Source organism: Anticarsia gemmatalis, chromosome 22 (assembly GCF_050436995.1).
Source record: "Anticarsia gemmatalis isolate Benzon Research Colony breed Stoneville strain chromosome 22, ilAntGemm2 primary, whole genome shotgun sequence".
Taxonomy (NCBI): domain Eukaryota; kingdom Metazoa; phylum Arthropoda; class Insecta; order Lepidoptera; family Erebidae; genus Anticarsia; species Anticarsia gemmatalis.
Genome location: NC_134766.1, coordinates 7,031,785 through 7,047,595, shown reverse-complemented (window position 1 = coordinate 7,047,595; position 15,811 = coordinate 7,031,785). Strand labels below are relative to the sequence as shown.

Here is a 15,811-nt window from a genome sequence, read left to right as displayed (position 1 = left end):
GACGGACAGACGATAAATGTTGATTATCAAAGAACATTATTTGCCAAGAAGTAAGTAAATAACAATAAAAATAAAAATTTAAGATCGTCATAATATATTTTATTATTGAAAAATATAATAACAATATGCCTTAAAACTAACAACAATACTTCGCACTAAGAAGTCTCTTTCATGGTGACGTCACCGTCGCCATTTTGTTTCTCCTCAGTGCTCTCTGTTGGCACTGTGGCGTCATTGTCCACAGGTGCAGTGACGTCATCAGCTGCGGCTGTTGTGACGTCATCGGCTTCGGCTGCTTCGTCCTCAGCGCCCGGCACTTCGGAAGCTTTCTTGAATTTGTTTACGTCTGAAGGAACGAAATTTCAATATATTTTATTTTTTTATGCTTCGTGCGAAGATTTAGATGTATTTTTATGGTATAAGTTTGATTCCAAGTAGTAGCAAAACTGTTGAGCTTTTAGGTAGGTTCGAATCCTGGGTCTGGCCTGATCTGGCGGACGGATTTTTTTAAGAAGCTTCGCGTTTAATTTCATCTTCCGTTAAGAATAATTCGTTAAAAACTTGCTAAAAATTATATGCAAATGATCGGGGTAACTAAACAATTCCTATTTTTATCTGTCCTTTAGGTATAATTAAAAAAGAATGAACTTATAAAAGAATTACTCATACTTCCTCGAAGTTTATTTTACAAAAAAAAAAACTTTAGTTTAAATATAAGTTTTTCCAACTCACCATATTTGCTATAGTCAGCCCCAAGCAGTCTCAAATAGTGCACAGTATCAGGTGTGGCGGTGTACGCACGTAGCGAGTTCACGCCGCGCCACCCCACCAATGTGAGCTCCAGGTTCGATTCCCCGCCTTCTTCTTTGTACTCTAATACGCAGCTGCCGGTTGCTGTGAAAAAATATTTTATATGTTTAATGATTTTTTCAACATGTTACTGTCCTACTACTGGGCAAGGTTTTTCTCCCGAACATGCGGGGAACAGGAGGGGTATGCCTTTTGTCTATGTGAGTGTCTGTGACTGTGTCTGTAAGACCTCTGGGTTTACTTTAGGGAAGAATAATATTAATACCAATGCCGTCTAATGATGTAGTTTTTTTTGTATCTATTCAAGGCACTTCAACCTACTGTTGAGTAAAGACCCTCCCATCTCATCATACGTCCCCCTCTCTTATATAACACGGAACTTTACTCGGCCTTGCGCCTGTCTCACCAATTAGGCATCCCATATATTAGCGTGGTTTTTATAGTCGATCTTAAGAGCATCTTTAACTTATTTTAACGACTATTGAACTGCAAGACAGATTTACAATGCACTCACTAAACACCCGTTAAATTGGATCAATAAAGTCATATAAAACTTGTGAATCTTTGAAATAACATACTTATCAGTTTTAGAAAATTTCCTTGCCTAATTTCGTACTCATAATATTCCTTATGTAGAGAATCAAAAATGGCCTAACTTACCAAAGTCCTCAACAAGTTTCTGCGTATGTTCTGAGAACTGGCTGACATGCGGCGGTTTGCTGGGGTTGTCGTTCTGCAGCACCAGGATCAGGTCTTCCTTCAGTATACGCACGCGACGTTTGCTGCCTATAAACTGAGTTATACTTTGTAGACCTTCTTGCGATAACCTAGAGAAGAGAATACATGAGTAAAATTATTCATTCTTTCTTGGCAGGTAGAGTGGAAAGAAAGCTGTAGTTTTAACCCGTATATAAAACTTAAGATTCGAGGTTTTTTTAAAATACTACTCCTGCACTAAAAATTAACTCTTGTGTCGCGGGGACTTTTACAAACATAGAAACAACGGACACAAGCACAACTAGATCCGAAACAATTACTAATGTGTCGCACAAATAATTGTGCCGTGTGGGAATCGAAAGCAAGACCTTCTGATGCAAAGTAGCTGCGTTGCATAGTAAACCACTACGCCATGGAGGCAGTCAATTTCCCAAAAAATAATAAAATACGCACAAGAAATACACGCCTTAGGAAGGCAGGGACCAAATAACACGGCTTACTACGACACCTTATAATCTCTTTTGCAACATTCATTTTCATACATTTTGTCACACACGAACGTGACTATATAGAAAATAAGTTATAAAATAAACTGCACCATTCATAACGGTTTCAATCGCTTTCGCGAATAATACAGAAATACAATTAAAAAAAGTGGTATATTATTCAAGTACAAATTACAATTATGTAAAATAAGGTAAATTATAGAATTCGAAATCTATTTTAACTACCTTAGATGTTAGTCTAGAGCATTAACATACATTAAAATAAAATAGTATTAAAACTATAGCAAACCTAAGCATCAATTAAACCTACATAACATTTTATAATTAATCATAGATTCATAAACATATCCATATAAAGAATATTATTATGCAATTATCCATACTAATATTATAAATGCGAAAGTAACTCTGTCTGTCTGTCTGTCTGTCTGTCTGTCTGTCTGTCTGCTACTCAATCACGCCTAAACTACAGAACCAATTTGCATGAAATTTGGTATGGAGATATTTTGATACCCGAGAAAGGACATAGGCTACTTTTTAACCCGGGAAAACGACGCATTTCCCGGTAAAACTCAGGTGGCGAACGAAGTCGCCAATAATCAATATTATAATGACATTAAATTAACAAAATTCCGTTGTCATGGCAACTGTTATAATGGCGGATATGCCTTAGCGCGACTTCGTTATATTAAGAGATATAAATAATTTTAAGAATATTTTTCGTGAAAAAAAGCACATTTTATATCATCACGCTACGACCAATAGGAGCAGAGTAACGGTAAAAATGTGTTACAAAAACGTGGAAAATTCTGACCCATTCTCTCTTATGTGACGCAAGCGAAGTTGCGCGGGTCAGCTAGTTACTTATATGACCTTTTACACCTACATTATGAGTTTAAAAACAAATGACTCATCTAGAACGCGCTGTGTTGTTTGAACTAACAAATCAGTCGGGGATATAGCTCAGTGGCAGAGCAATCGACTGCAGATCGATAGGCCCCCGGTTCAAATCCGGGTGTCCCCTTGATTATGAAATAACTTTTTTGTATGTTTTAAAAGTAATTACATTCAGTTTGGTAATTATAGGCAAGTTTTATGCCATTATTGATAACAAATCATGTATTTAAATTGTGACAAGTCTCCATCTCCCATAGAAGTGGTGTAAGGTTAGAACCCACAATAATAATAATACATCACCTTTAAAACATGTGAAAAACCTATGCATGCTGTAAATTTACTAAAAAATTATTAATAAAATATTTTGAAATCTAAAGAGATATCTGTTATCTTTTTATGTTCTTGAAGAGATGCAAATCCCCAATTCACAATATAAACAATTCATGTAGTAACAGTATGCTCGGTAGAGGCTCCTAATATACGGTTTTTTTTTTACAAAACATCTGTTATATTTGTAAACGAGTTAGTAAAGTTTGAAGTGGTGAATTTCCACAGTACTTTTGCTCTACTGTAAAATTAGCAAAATGTAGATACGTTCTTATACCGCGAAGTGTCCGTAGCCCTAAATAATTTGATTCTTAATAAAAAAATAAAACAAATAACTCACCTAAAAGGACACACCATATTCTTATTATCGCATCTCACGAACGTTTTCACGCCCGTGTTAATAATCTTTATATTAGCTTCGTTTCTCGTCACTACATCCTTCACAATAGGTGACACTAGATAGATGTTCTTCTTCTTGCCAACATGACAACGGGTTAGCAGGCAGGTCGCGTCGAAGCTCGGCTGCAGGTCGTAGAAGTCTTTTATTGATGGGTATACGTCTTCTGTATCACCTGGAAAGAAAAACTTCGTTAAGGATGTTTGATATGCCTCTATGGCAAGTAGTTAATGTGGTGGCCACGCCATTATTAGTGGTTCAGGAGGCGGGTTCGATTCCTACTCGGAAGATCTATAATATGTGCAAATAAAAAATAATTGTCCGGGGTTTAGTTGTACTTTGTGTCCGTTATTTGTGTCTGTAAAAGTTCCGGCGACACAAGAGCAAATCTTTATGTTTGAGTTAATATAAAAATGTTTATATGTTAGAATCTATTATCCCTCTCGTAAAAAATACTGAAAAGATTTTACACACGATATACACCAAACTTTATATGTGTTGGTTAGCTCATCAAGTGGAAACCTTTATCTGTCAGATATTTTTACCGACACTTTCAAAAGTTTTGCAACAGTCTCTTAATAATTTAATTATTCTTCTACCTAGCAACCGCTTGTAGCTATATTCAAACAGGCAAAGTAATTTCGCTTTACACATACCTGAGAAGAATACAAAAGGATCTTCTCTATACCCTCCCATTCTCCTTCTCTTCTTAGGCGGCTCTTTGTTAGGAGTGCTCGCTTCTGATTCCGCTTTCTTCTCTGTCGCTACTGTGGCCTTCTCTTCTTTCTCCCAAGGAAGGGGTGCTGTCTTCTCGAACACTGCTACGAAGAAACCACCGGTGTCTTGATGGTGGGGGAGGATTCTGATGCTGGAAGAATATGAAGAGTAAATAATGCGAATTTGAAAAGTTATGGAAAATAAGGATTTCGCATTTTGAAACCCCAATGCCCGCTTGTACGTAAAAACGTGCTCCTTTTCTGCTTTCAAGTCGCTAATCGAATCTAATCGAACGAAGGAACATAAAAGAAGAATAGGCATAAAAACCCCTGTCCCCTGTGAATCTACCGTTTTGGTAAAAATTTTGCTTAAATTTTTGTAACCCCCATTCTTAGGGTAGCTTTTTCTTAGGTAATAACCGCATGAAAATCCGTTCAGTAGTTTAACAGACAGAAGCAATGTTGGGAATTCGTGACGTCACAAGGCATTATCTACGTTTTGTACATCCATCTACTATGACTAACTAAGTTTACTAACCATCTATCCAAGTTATATTTGGGCAAGTCTTCAGGTTTGGGCGGGAACATCTGTGGTCGCACCACGGTCTGCCATTTCTCCGGTACATCCTCGTATTTCTCGTAGAACACCATGTCTTTTGATGCTGGACGCCAGTATGTCATGCCTGGGACAAAATATCATTAGTATATATATTAGCTTAGCCTTTCTTCCAAGCTATGTTGGAGTCGGCTTCCAGTCTCACCGGATGCAGCTGAATACCAGTGTTTTACATGGAGCGACTGCCTATCTGACCTCCGCAACCCAGTTACCTGGGATAACACGATACTCTTCGGTAAGACTGGTTGTCAGACTTTCAAGCTTCTGACTACTGTTAACGACTGTCAAAGATCTTCGAAAATGACAGCCGGGACCCACAATTTAACGTGCCTTCCGAAACACGGAGGAACTCAATATGTATAAGATGGTCACCCATCCACAAATCAACCTCGGTAAGAATGGCTTAACCTCAGAGATCGATCCGCGCGGCTGTTGTTAACTAAGCCACGAGCTTTCTTTTTAATTTTTTATTTATAGTTATTTAGCAGAATTTACTGCTATTGTGTATACCTTTATGAAACTTAAGTCCAGGCAGCATATCCTCAACGCTCACTAGCTTGATACTCTCGCCGGCTTCCTGCAGTACTCTGTGCACTACTGCCTCGTTCTCCACTGGGTTGAAGGAACAGGTGGAGTACACCAGTCTACCGCCAATCTCCAGGAGTTCACAACCACGTTTTAGAACGCGGTATTGGATACTGATGAAGAGAAATAAAAGTTTTTAACTTATTCCTTTTTAATTGTATGACGGATAATGCAGTTGACGTCTCTAAGTTCTGCTCAACAATTGTCTATGTAAGATTAATGGTGTATAGTTCACACGGCAGGAGAACTGCATTCAAATTAAAGTGAGTTTTTTTAAGATTTAGCTATATTTTAGCTACACCCAAAACTTTGCTTGGCAGTATTGTAAATTTTTATGGACATTTTAAGACCCAATTAATTAATGTTCATTAATTAAGTGTAAATTACAGTCTTCCCCAAAGATTGCTTGGTTTATTAATCATTTACTTGTATAACTAACTAAAAAGACATCATTGCGGTTCTGGGGAGTAACAGTTTTGAATTAAAGGTAAAAAATAATAATTTATGTAAGTTAATAAGACAAAATCTAAATGCTGACTGACTTACCCATGTAAGTTATTTCCATTTCCTGTAGACCACTTGAGCCAGATGTCTGGGTTTTTCCGTAAAGTGGCGTCGCCTGAACAAGGCACGTCGCAGAGAATACGGTCAAACTTCAACGGCTTGGTTTTACCAGGATTCTGTAAATAAATTAGCACTAATTAGCATAGCATTGAGTTTTGTGAGGCAAAAATTAATGCTAAGAAAATACCTAGAAACTTAGGAATGTTACTTATAGAGTGTGTGATTTCCTTAAATCATTTTTTTTGTGTAAGTTGACACCTCCCACGCCAGTGGTCGCAGGTTCGAATCCGAGGCAACACACCAATGACTTTTCGGAGTTATGTGTGAATTAGAAATAATTATCACATGCTCCAACGGTGAAGGAAAACATCGTGAGGAAACCTTCCATGCCTAAAATTTGTTTAATACATTTATTGAGGGTATGCAAAGTCCCCAACCCGCACTTGGCCAGCGTGGTGGACTTAAGGCCTAATCCCTTCCTCATTACGGGAGGAGACCCTTGCCCAGCAGTGGGACAGTAATGGGTTAAATTTATTATTTATATATTAGATATCACAAAAAATTATGATTTAAAGAAACTAAGACAGCTTTTATTTTATTAGTTTAAATAAGCTAGTCTCTGAGATGATCTGGAATCTGAATAAATGTAGTGTAAGAACAACACTTATTTAGAAGGCTACGAGTCACTCATGACCTAAACGTGCAAAGCATTTACATAAGCGAGTGTAGCCACAGGGCAGAAGTAGTTGATAACAAAGTTAGTGTTACCTTTTCATCACTGACTTCTAAAGCAGGCATGACAGCAGAGTCATGGTTAGTGATCAGTATACAAGGCGAGTTGAGCCTCTTAGCTTGATGTACCAACATGTAGCATCTGTTGTTGTCAACATCATTCGCCATTACGAAACCTAGAAATAGATTAAATAAACAACATTAAGATTAGTCTAGTTGTTTAGGAGCTATGATATTTGTAGATTGACGAGGCGACCATAGCCCGTTGCGCTCACTGGTTGGTAAACGATCTGTGGGTTAAACAACCGTAGGCGCGGTCATTCCATAGATGGGTGACCGCATAGTGGTATTTGAACTGGGCGTCTCCGTGCTTCGGAGGGCACGTAAAAAGTCGGTTCCGGTTGTTATCTACTACGATAACAGTCGTTAAGCCACGTCAAAGGCCTTCGGGCGGCTTGAACAACTTTGACACTAGGTTGACCACTAATCAACTCAAACAGACAAAGATAGATATGTTGAACTGACTTACAATGTAATGCAGATTGGTATAAAATGTAGACACTTTTTGATGACAAATTGACAATGTTAGATCTATTTTCTTTTATGATATAAAGTTTAATATTATAATAAAGTTTTACCTGTAGGCATTTTGTCTTCATCTGCATGTAGAAACTCAATCAGTTGAGCTGTCTTAGAACCAGGGGCAGCACACATGTCTAATACCTGTGAATTTAATTAATAAAAAAATATTTACAATACTTTGTTGTTCTAGTTATTCATATTATCTATACTAATATTATAAAGCTGAAGAGTTTGTTTGTTTGTTTGAACGCGCTAATCTCAGGAACTACTGGTCCGATTTGAAAAAATATTTTAGTGTTGATAGTCCATTTATCGAGGAAGGTTATAGGATATATATCATCACGCTACTACCAATAGGAGCAGAGTACCAGTGAAAAATGTTACAAAAACGGGGAAAGTTTTGACCCATTCTCTCTTACGAGTATGTGACGCAAGCGAAGTTGCGCGGGTCAGCTAGTGTATATTCAGTATAGTAGTTATAAAAGTACATTTGATTAATATTAGTAGTATAGTAGAAAGCAAGATTGACATAAACAATTCAATTTAAATGCAAAAGTCTCTGCTCTTTAACCCTCCGGCACAGTCGGCTATACTCGACAAATCAGAAAGTGCTCACGACGCTATATTTTTGACGACATTTGCCGACGAAAGCGTTAATGGTGTTCAAAGTTCGCGGTCGGCGGATAGTTCGCCGTCAAAGAGTTAATGACCAAAAGTTATTAGATATTTATTGATAGAAATTGCAAGGTACCTTATGATGAGGCTGCACATCAAGTACAACTGGTGGTATCATGGATACGGTTTCCTGTCGTGATACTCCTCCGGCAGCTGTCTCGGCTACAAGGAAGTTGTGCAGACGGTACAGAGCTTCATTACGTCTGATGTCTGTGCGGGATAGACGGAGTTGCCATGCAAAACCTCCAGGGTACCTGTAAAAAACATTATGTAAGATTGACAATCAGTATTAGATGATTACCTCTTTGGCAATAACAATAAAGCAGAAAAAGTGTATGTGAAACCATTAAGTACCAAATTCAGCCTAAGAGTGTTATTAGTTAAGCTTCTGCAGCACTCCAAAAATGGCAACTACTCTTATTCCCTGTACACTAGGTCTAACTAATGAATTGTAACTTGTGCAGGTTAAGGCTTAGTACTGTTTTTGTCTATTCAAAACGCAAATCTGAATAATCAATGTTTGGCATGTAAAATGAGAGATTTTTCTGATATCTGTTTCTCTCTGAATAAATCTGATTTGTCTGTGATAGTCTGATCTTACTAGCAGTTAGATGATATTCTCAACATCTTTAGTAATAAAAGTTTTACTTTAAATTGCCACTTACCAAGACAAGTTAATAGGTTTGATCTCCTCCCCCTCCTCATTATTGTCCGCATGTAGCTTCATGTTCAATATCTCAGAGAAGTACTGGCTCTTAACAATCTTCATTAACGCCGCTGCCTCACACTTGGACCCAGTGATACGGAATGCTGTCGGTAAGTTCTCTTTCAATGCCTTCATGAATGTATCCCATTGGTCTTCTGGACATACTTTCTGTGACTGAAAAGAAAAAAAAAACATTTTATTTGTTAAAGTGTTCCGCATTATTTTGATAACTTGAAAAATTTGAAGACCAAGCATGTTGTTTTTTTTTATTTTTCTCTTCTTTGGTCAACATTTATAGGTATTACTTAAAAATAAGGTGCTCCATGCAGTGCTTTAGGTGTATAGTGTGTAAGAGTGTTAGACGGACTTATTATAATTTAATTATATTTTTCATTTAAGAAAAGGAAACATCAGACAGTAAAAGTACCTTGTAATATTCTTCAAATGCAGCATTTTCCCTCACAATATCTTCGTAATGTTTCCTTACATCGCCCGCCGGCTTTTCTTGAGGATTTTTCTCCTAAAAGCATACAATAACCATGAATAATTCGAGTTATTCGTCAGCAAAAAGGTTAGAAGCACTTGTTTATTTTTTTACCTGTTCTTTTCGATCTCTTTTGCGTTGAGCGAATCTGTTGACCTGGTGTTTCCTTCCATTTTTCCGACCCATCCTTTTTAAATAAGCACCGAGTAAAACTAATCTTATTTGTATGAAATTAGTAAGCATTCAATGTAAGCGGCAGTGTTGTTGATTTTGCTTGACGTTTCACGTTGACTAGTTGACGCAATTTGTGAGGTTAAAATGCGTTCAGAACTTTTATTAAAGTTGTATGTAAATCTGATATGTAAGTGGTTTGTATTTATGTTGTTTTACTCAAGTATTTGTTGAAATAACAACATATTTAATATTGAGTCACAAGACTGTAGATTCTTTCTATTTTTCTATTAAAGGCTTTTTAATTTTCCAAAATAAGGACGCCAATCAATAAATCGATTTCAATACTGATCGTAAAATTAACTGTCCTACGTGCATACGTTAAGGATTAAAATAGCGTGCGTTTGTTTAGCTTTGACAATATCAGCTGACTATGAATGCATTCTGAATTAATTAATGAAATGTCAACATGCCGCTAATTTTAGAAAAAGACAGCAGTATAAGAAATCGCGAGTGCGAATGAAATGGCTGCACATTGTCTAATTATATTTATTAGCTTTTGCGTACTTTGATAAGTTTTCGATTTCTAGTGTTTACGTGAAGACGTCGGCTATTTTCTCAAGAATAAGGAAAATTTTGAATAAACAGTAAGTTATTAGAGAATTTCTGAGATACAATACAAAGATACAGTAGAAAGATTGGCATAATAAACATGACTTTCATTTGTTATCAATTAAAATCTACACCGTTTGATATTACGCCGAAGAGGTTTACCTAACTTTTAATTTTGATTGTTATGCTAATTAAACTAGTTTTAATTGGATACTAAAAAAAACAATATTGTTAATCGCAAAAAAGCAACAAAGGCGTGTGCAAACCAGTTCAAGTACATATATTCAAACATTTAATTTAATTTTCTACATTATTTACAGTAACTAAGTGCCTATCTTTTGATATTTATCTAATTTATAGACTGTAGCAATGGTTTACAAGTCACCAATTACCTAGTAAACATGACTGGAAAATAAAAAAATATGTGCCTAGGTATATTTATTGATAGGTTTCCTTGACTTCAATTAAGATCAATAGATCTTAGAATTTAGATCAATGGATACAATCAAGGTAATTTTTAACTAGTGAGTGACTCAAATCTTCATAGTAAAAAAAAACTGAATTGATGAATAGGTAGATACTTTATTTAGTAAGGTACAATTAGGTACATAGTTACATATTCATTGATTTTACAAACTATTTAAAGAAATATATTTTATTTCTTCAGTGAAGATGTTTTTTATCAAACACTGCATCTTGATTAAATATGTATAATCAAATATTAATTTTAAATCTGCTTATCATGCTAATATGACCCTTATCACAATGTGTTTTAGATCATTTTCCTATGGTAATACAAGTTTTATCAGTAAAACAATATCCAATTCATCTGTTATCTGTCATGTTGATGAACAAACATTGAACTCGGTAAATTGCTTGTAGGAATCTTTAATTAGAACAATATTAGTACTGAGTAAAACATATTTTTATTGTAATAACAATTTATCACTAAATAAGAAATCAGTAGGTACAATAAATATACTGGTTTTGCATTTAGAGATAGTTAGTCATGGAAATTGAGATGGATGTTATGTACTTCAAATGTACAAATACATGGATCTCATTGCTCTTTAGTATTGCATAACATTAGGCAACAAAGCAACATAAGGCCTTTGTCACATGCAATTTTTTTGTTAAGGCAATTTTATAAAGGAAATAAGTTTTTTCTAAGACAGTATGCCTTCTACCCCTAGTGATTGCTTCAACCACTGATTGCTTAAATCAACTTGTAATGTAACCCAGGACTTGTTATAAATAATAGCTTACCCTCTTTGTAAAGCAAAAGAACCCAAGCACCCAATAAACTCTTCCGTTACTGAGTGACTGGGTAACTGACATTTGCACTTAGAGTGGAAAGTTAATTTTTTTTATCAAGATTTCTTAGGAAATGTAGAGGAGCATTAAAAGAAGATTTTAAGAATATTATGTTATTTGACTTGTCTAGAATGATAGCCAGAGAGAGAGAGAGACAGACACCTGATACAATACATAATTTTTATTATGGCACCTAACGCATTAATCATCAATTTGGGTAGCCCTCTCAATTTGTCTAGTTGACACCTTGAGTGGGGAATAGAGCAATAACTTCTTAATTATGTCTCAAATTGATCTGGCCTTGAAACAAACAGAAATAAATTCTTGAAAGAATAAACTCATGGATTTTCACACATACTAGGTAGGTATATTTTAATATTTCTGTATGTAGGTATTATTAAATACATAAAAAATTACCTTATGCAGGGAGTTTTATATTAATATAATTATATATATAGTACCTACAATCATTTCCTAAACGAATATTTGTATAACACACATTATAATACTAATAATACATACATACCCCAGTATCAGGGTATGTAATAAAAATCCATGAGTCTATCAACTCACAGATTTTTCTCAAGGGGGTAGGCAGATACCTAATCTTGATCCTCTTAATCTAAAAATTATTTTTTATGACTGTCTTATAGGTTGCAGATTAATATTCCAGCTGATAGTAATAAATTGTGTGTAAACTCTAATTAATTAATTTATACAGTGTTTTGTCTTTTTCACTCTTATATAGGTACCTACAAATATATTCAGAATTGGTTGAAAGTAACAACACACTGTATAAGCAGGTTAATTACAGCCTAAACGACGATTATTAGTAAGACAGTATTTGTATTCTAATTCTTTGTTTTGCTCTAGTTGAAAAGATTGATTCATAACAGGAAAATTATCATAGTGTTCACAATTTGTTATAGTTAGGGAAAATGCTATGCATATTATTGCATACTGCAGGTGGTTTAAATACCTAAATAAAGATTTCTTGAAACAGGCTAACCATAATAAACGCATAATTAGAATTCAAAAGTAATCCAATATGCATGTTTAAATCATATTTTTAAAGTTCTCTATCCTCCACTTCTTATGGTTTTTAAATTAACAATAATTAATTAAAACTCATTGTGTAATATATTTTAAAGCAATTCATTAAAATTAAATTACCAATCATAAAAACAATATTTAATCATGACATATCACAAAGAAAACTATTATGTCTTTCTGTTTGTGTGTTTCCTTCTGCTAAAATAGTCAACAAATTTTGATAAGAATTTTTACTTCAGAACCAAACCGAGTCTTGTTGCTTATTTAATTTAGGCATAAAAAAGTCTATTTGTTACAAATTAGTATTATTAATGCTTATCATGAAAGAAGATTACATAAATTACATATTGAACAACTGATAATGATAACAGACAATGTTTTTATCATTAATCGTGACTAGTATTTTCTCTGAGCAGTTATTGCCGAGTAGCATCGCTCACCACGCAAGTCGCCAGGAGTTCGAACCCGAGGCACCGATGACTTTTCAAAGTTATGTGTGTATAAATAATTGTTACTTGTGCTATTGGTGAAGGGAAATGTATTGGTGAAGCCTTAAACGCCTGAGATTTTTAAACAGTTCTTGAAATTCCATTTCTGTACCTACCTGTATAATACGATGCAGGAATTAATGCAAACATTAACTTTTTGGTCCTAGGCTGACTGACAGATCGTCAGCCTGTGACCACGGCGAGTGTAACCTGCGCCGAAACGTTAGGCATTCCAAGGTAAAATGAGTGTTCGCGTTAATTCCCGTATCCTATCATATATTAAACATGCAACGCATAAATTTAAAAGTTACGATCCATCTCCATCTCTTAGCATCGCAAAGTCCCTATTCTGAAGTTAGCTTGCTTGGTGGACTGGTCGACCGTTGCTCAGCAGTGGGACAGTACCTACCTATTTATTTTAATCTAGTTTTAATAGTACTGGTTTTTACCCACGGCTTCACCCGCGTATTATTCTTCCGCTTGCGTGCTTATTATTACCCGTTGAAAATAGTAGCTTATTAATTCTTGCTCAGGGATATGGTCTAAAACCCTGCCATTTTTTTCAAACCGGGTCAATTTTCATTTCATTTCAGTAAATGATATATTTCCTATTTCCAGTTGAAGATGGCTCCGCAGAAAGGTTTCCAGTTCGCCATAGACAGAGGGGGCACGTTCACGGATGTGTATGCTCGGTGCCCTGGTGGCAAGGTGAGGGTCATGAAGCTGCTGTCTGTGGACCCTCAGAACTATGATGATGCGCCTAGAGAAGCTATCAGGAGGATTTTACAAGAGGTATGTTTTACGGATGCAACTCTTTAGCCAAATAAAATTGTGTAACTATTATTATATAGCGCGTGTTGTGAAATTAATTTAGTTACCGGGTAATCATGGCAAATAGTAGGTTTAAATCCCAAAAGATAAGAAGTAGTTTATGACTCAATTCATCTACTGCTATATTGATTTGGTTTAATCTTGGACTACTTGGCCTACGAATCTTAGCGTTTTTTTTTATTTTCCTATAATCTTAACCTGATGTGCCGCGGAGATTTTTATATGATTACAATTTACAATTATAGTACCTACAATCATATCTTAAACGGCTATTTATGGAACGTGCAAATATTTCTTCTGACTGAGAATCCTGTCCACGTATTTTATGGGAGAAAAGCCCTAACAACAACATAGTAAAAACTGGCAGTGCCTGTGGCAACCACTTCAACTTCTGCATCACGAAGGCTGTCATAATAATAAAATAGTTAATAGATTAAGATAAATTGTAAAAGTACAATAAATAAATAAAAATAATAATCCATATCCATACTTCCATACTAATATTATAAATGCGAAAGTAACTCTGTCTGTCTGTCTGTCTGTCTGTCTGTCTGTCTGTCTGTCTGTCTGTCTGTCTGTCTGTCTGTCTGTCTGTCTGTCTGCTACTCAATCACGTCTAAACTACTGAACCAATTTGCATGAAATTTGGTATGGAGATATTTTGATACCCGAGAAAGGACATAGGCTACTTTTTGCCCCGGGAAAATGACGCATTTCCCGGGAAAATTCATAAAATTCAACTAAGTCGCGAAAAATCAATATTATAATGACATTGAATTAACAAAATTCCGTTGCCATGGCAACTGTTTTAATGGCGGATATGTCTTAGCGCGACTTCGTTATACTAAGAGATATAAATAATTTTGAGAATATTTTTCGTAAAAAAAAGCATATTTTATATCATCACGCTACGACCAATAGGAGCAGAGTAGGTAACAGTAAAAAGTGTTACAAAAACATGGAAAATTCTGACCCATACTCTCTTATGTGACGCAAGCGAAGTTGCGCGGGTCAGCTAGTAATAAATAAAACTGCTTGTATTAAATATTCTTTAATATTTTTCAGGAAACCGGCAACGCTCTAGACAAGGACGGCAAAGTGAACTCGTCTCTCATAGAGTCAATTCGTATGGGTACTACTGTAGCTACCAATGCGCTGTTAGAGCGGAAGGGAGCTAAAATGGCGCTGGTCATCAACAAGGGGTTCAAGGATCTACTGTATATTGGCAATCAGGCTAGACCTAATATATTTCAACTGGTAAGAATGTTATAATTTACGCCTAAAAGATTTTTAATAGCTGGTGCAGCATAGGTAAAGGCAAAAGCCTGTTATATGGGTCCCTCAAGAATTGATATGATTGGCATGAATTCTATGATTCGAATTTCCGCGGTCGCAGGCAAATCGCGCAGAAACAGGGGGACTGACTTGGCATATTCCAGGCATTTTACAAAACTAAGGTCTAATTTTATAATTTGCTAACAAAAATTATTCGCTTTGCAATCGGACCTGAAACGCTGATATACACTACCCCTCAATCAATAGAGATAGTCATTTATAGCTTCCACATATTAACTACTATTTTAAAAGAACCGAACGAATCTATCAATTTACCATTTAAATCAATCTTATTTTATTTTCAGAACATCAAACGTCCAGGAGTTCTCTATACCGAGGTGATAGAAGTAGACTGCCGCGTCATACCAGCGCTAGAAGACCGCTGTCAGATGCCCAGAGAGAAACACTGGAAGGAGGTTACAGGTATGTGTAGATTGTGTATGTTTAGTACCAATCAACATAAAATTGATATATTGTTTGAAGCATCGATGTTTTAAACAAAAAAAACATCAATGCTTATGTGTGGATGTTATTGTCAACGATGTTTCGACAAAATTAGCTACTCTACATGGGCAAATATTTTCTGATTTGATACGATCTATACTTCTATACTAATATTATAAAGCTGAAGAGTTTGTTTGTTTGTTTGAACGCGCTAATCTCAGGAACTACTGGCTCGATTTAAAAAAATAA

The 15,811-nt window shown here is 35.6% G+C and overlaps 2 protein-coding genes and 1 non-coding gene across 5 annotated transcripts in view; 2 read left to right on the top strand and 1 right to left on the bottom strand.

Moving 5' to 3' along the window:
• Positions 1 to 84: 84 nt before the first annotated feature.
• Positions 85 to 9,608, bottom strand: Nsun2 (tRNA (cytosine(34)-C(5))-methyltransferase Nsun2). Its single transcript, XM_076129416.1, has 14 exons — positions 9,429 to 9,608; positions 9,258 to 9,350; positions 8,790 to 9,004; positions 8,201 to 8,378; positions 7,506 to 7,590; positions 6,904 to 7,043; positions 6,118 to 6,251; positions 5,497 to 5,684; positions 4,909 to 5,053; positions 4,311 to 4,522; positions 3,598 to 3,829; positions 1,471 to 1,637; positions 733 to 894; positions 85 to 346 (listed from the first exon to the last, which is right to left on the bottom strand). Exons 1-14 carry the CDS (start codon positions 9,555 to 9,557, stop codon positions 156 to 158), a joined length of 2,271 nt encoding a protein of 756 aa, XP_075985531.1. The 5' UTR covers positions 9,558 to 9,608; the 3' UTR covers positions 85 to 155.
• Positions 2,986 to 3,057, top strand: TRNAC-GCA (transfer RNA cysteine (anticodon GCA)). The gene has a single exon. It is a non-coding gene; the product is annotated as a tRNA-Cys (tRNA).
• Positions 9,609 to 10,000: 392 nt separating the features above from the next.
• Positions 10,001 to 15,811, top strand: part of LOC142982529 (5-oxoprolinase) — a 20,713-nt gene continuing 14,902 nt past the window's right edge. The window contains exons 1-6 of one of the 3 annotated variants that reach the window (XM_076129053.1): positions 10,095 to 10,132; positions 12,881 to 12,958; positions 13,120 to 13,189; positions 13,571 to 13,744; positions 14,849 to 15,040; positions 15,424 to 15,541. In XM_076129053.1, the coding sequence (XP_075985168.1) occupies positions 12,957 to 12,958; positions 13,120 to 13,189; positions 13,571 to 13,744; positions 14,849 to 15,040; positions 15,424 to 15,541 (556 nt within the window). In that variant the 5' untranslated portion in view covers positions 10,095 to 10,132; positions 12,881 to 12,956. Of the gene's footprint in view, positions 10,133 to 12,880; positions 12,959 to 13,119; positions 13,190 to 13,570; positions 13,745 to 14,848; positions 15,041 to 15,423; positions 15,542 to 15,811 lie in introns of all 3 variants that reach the window. The other 2 variants (XM_076129054.1, XM_076129055.1) reach the window with 2 other exon arrangements.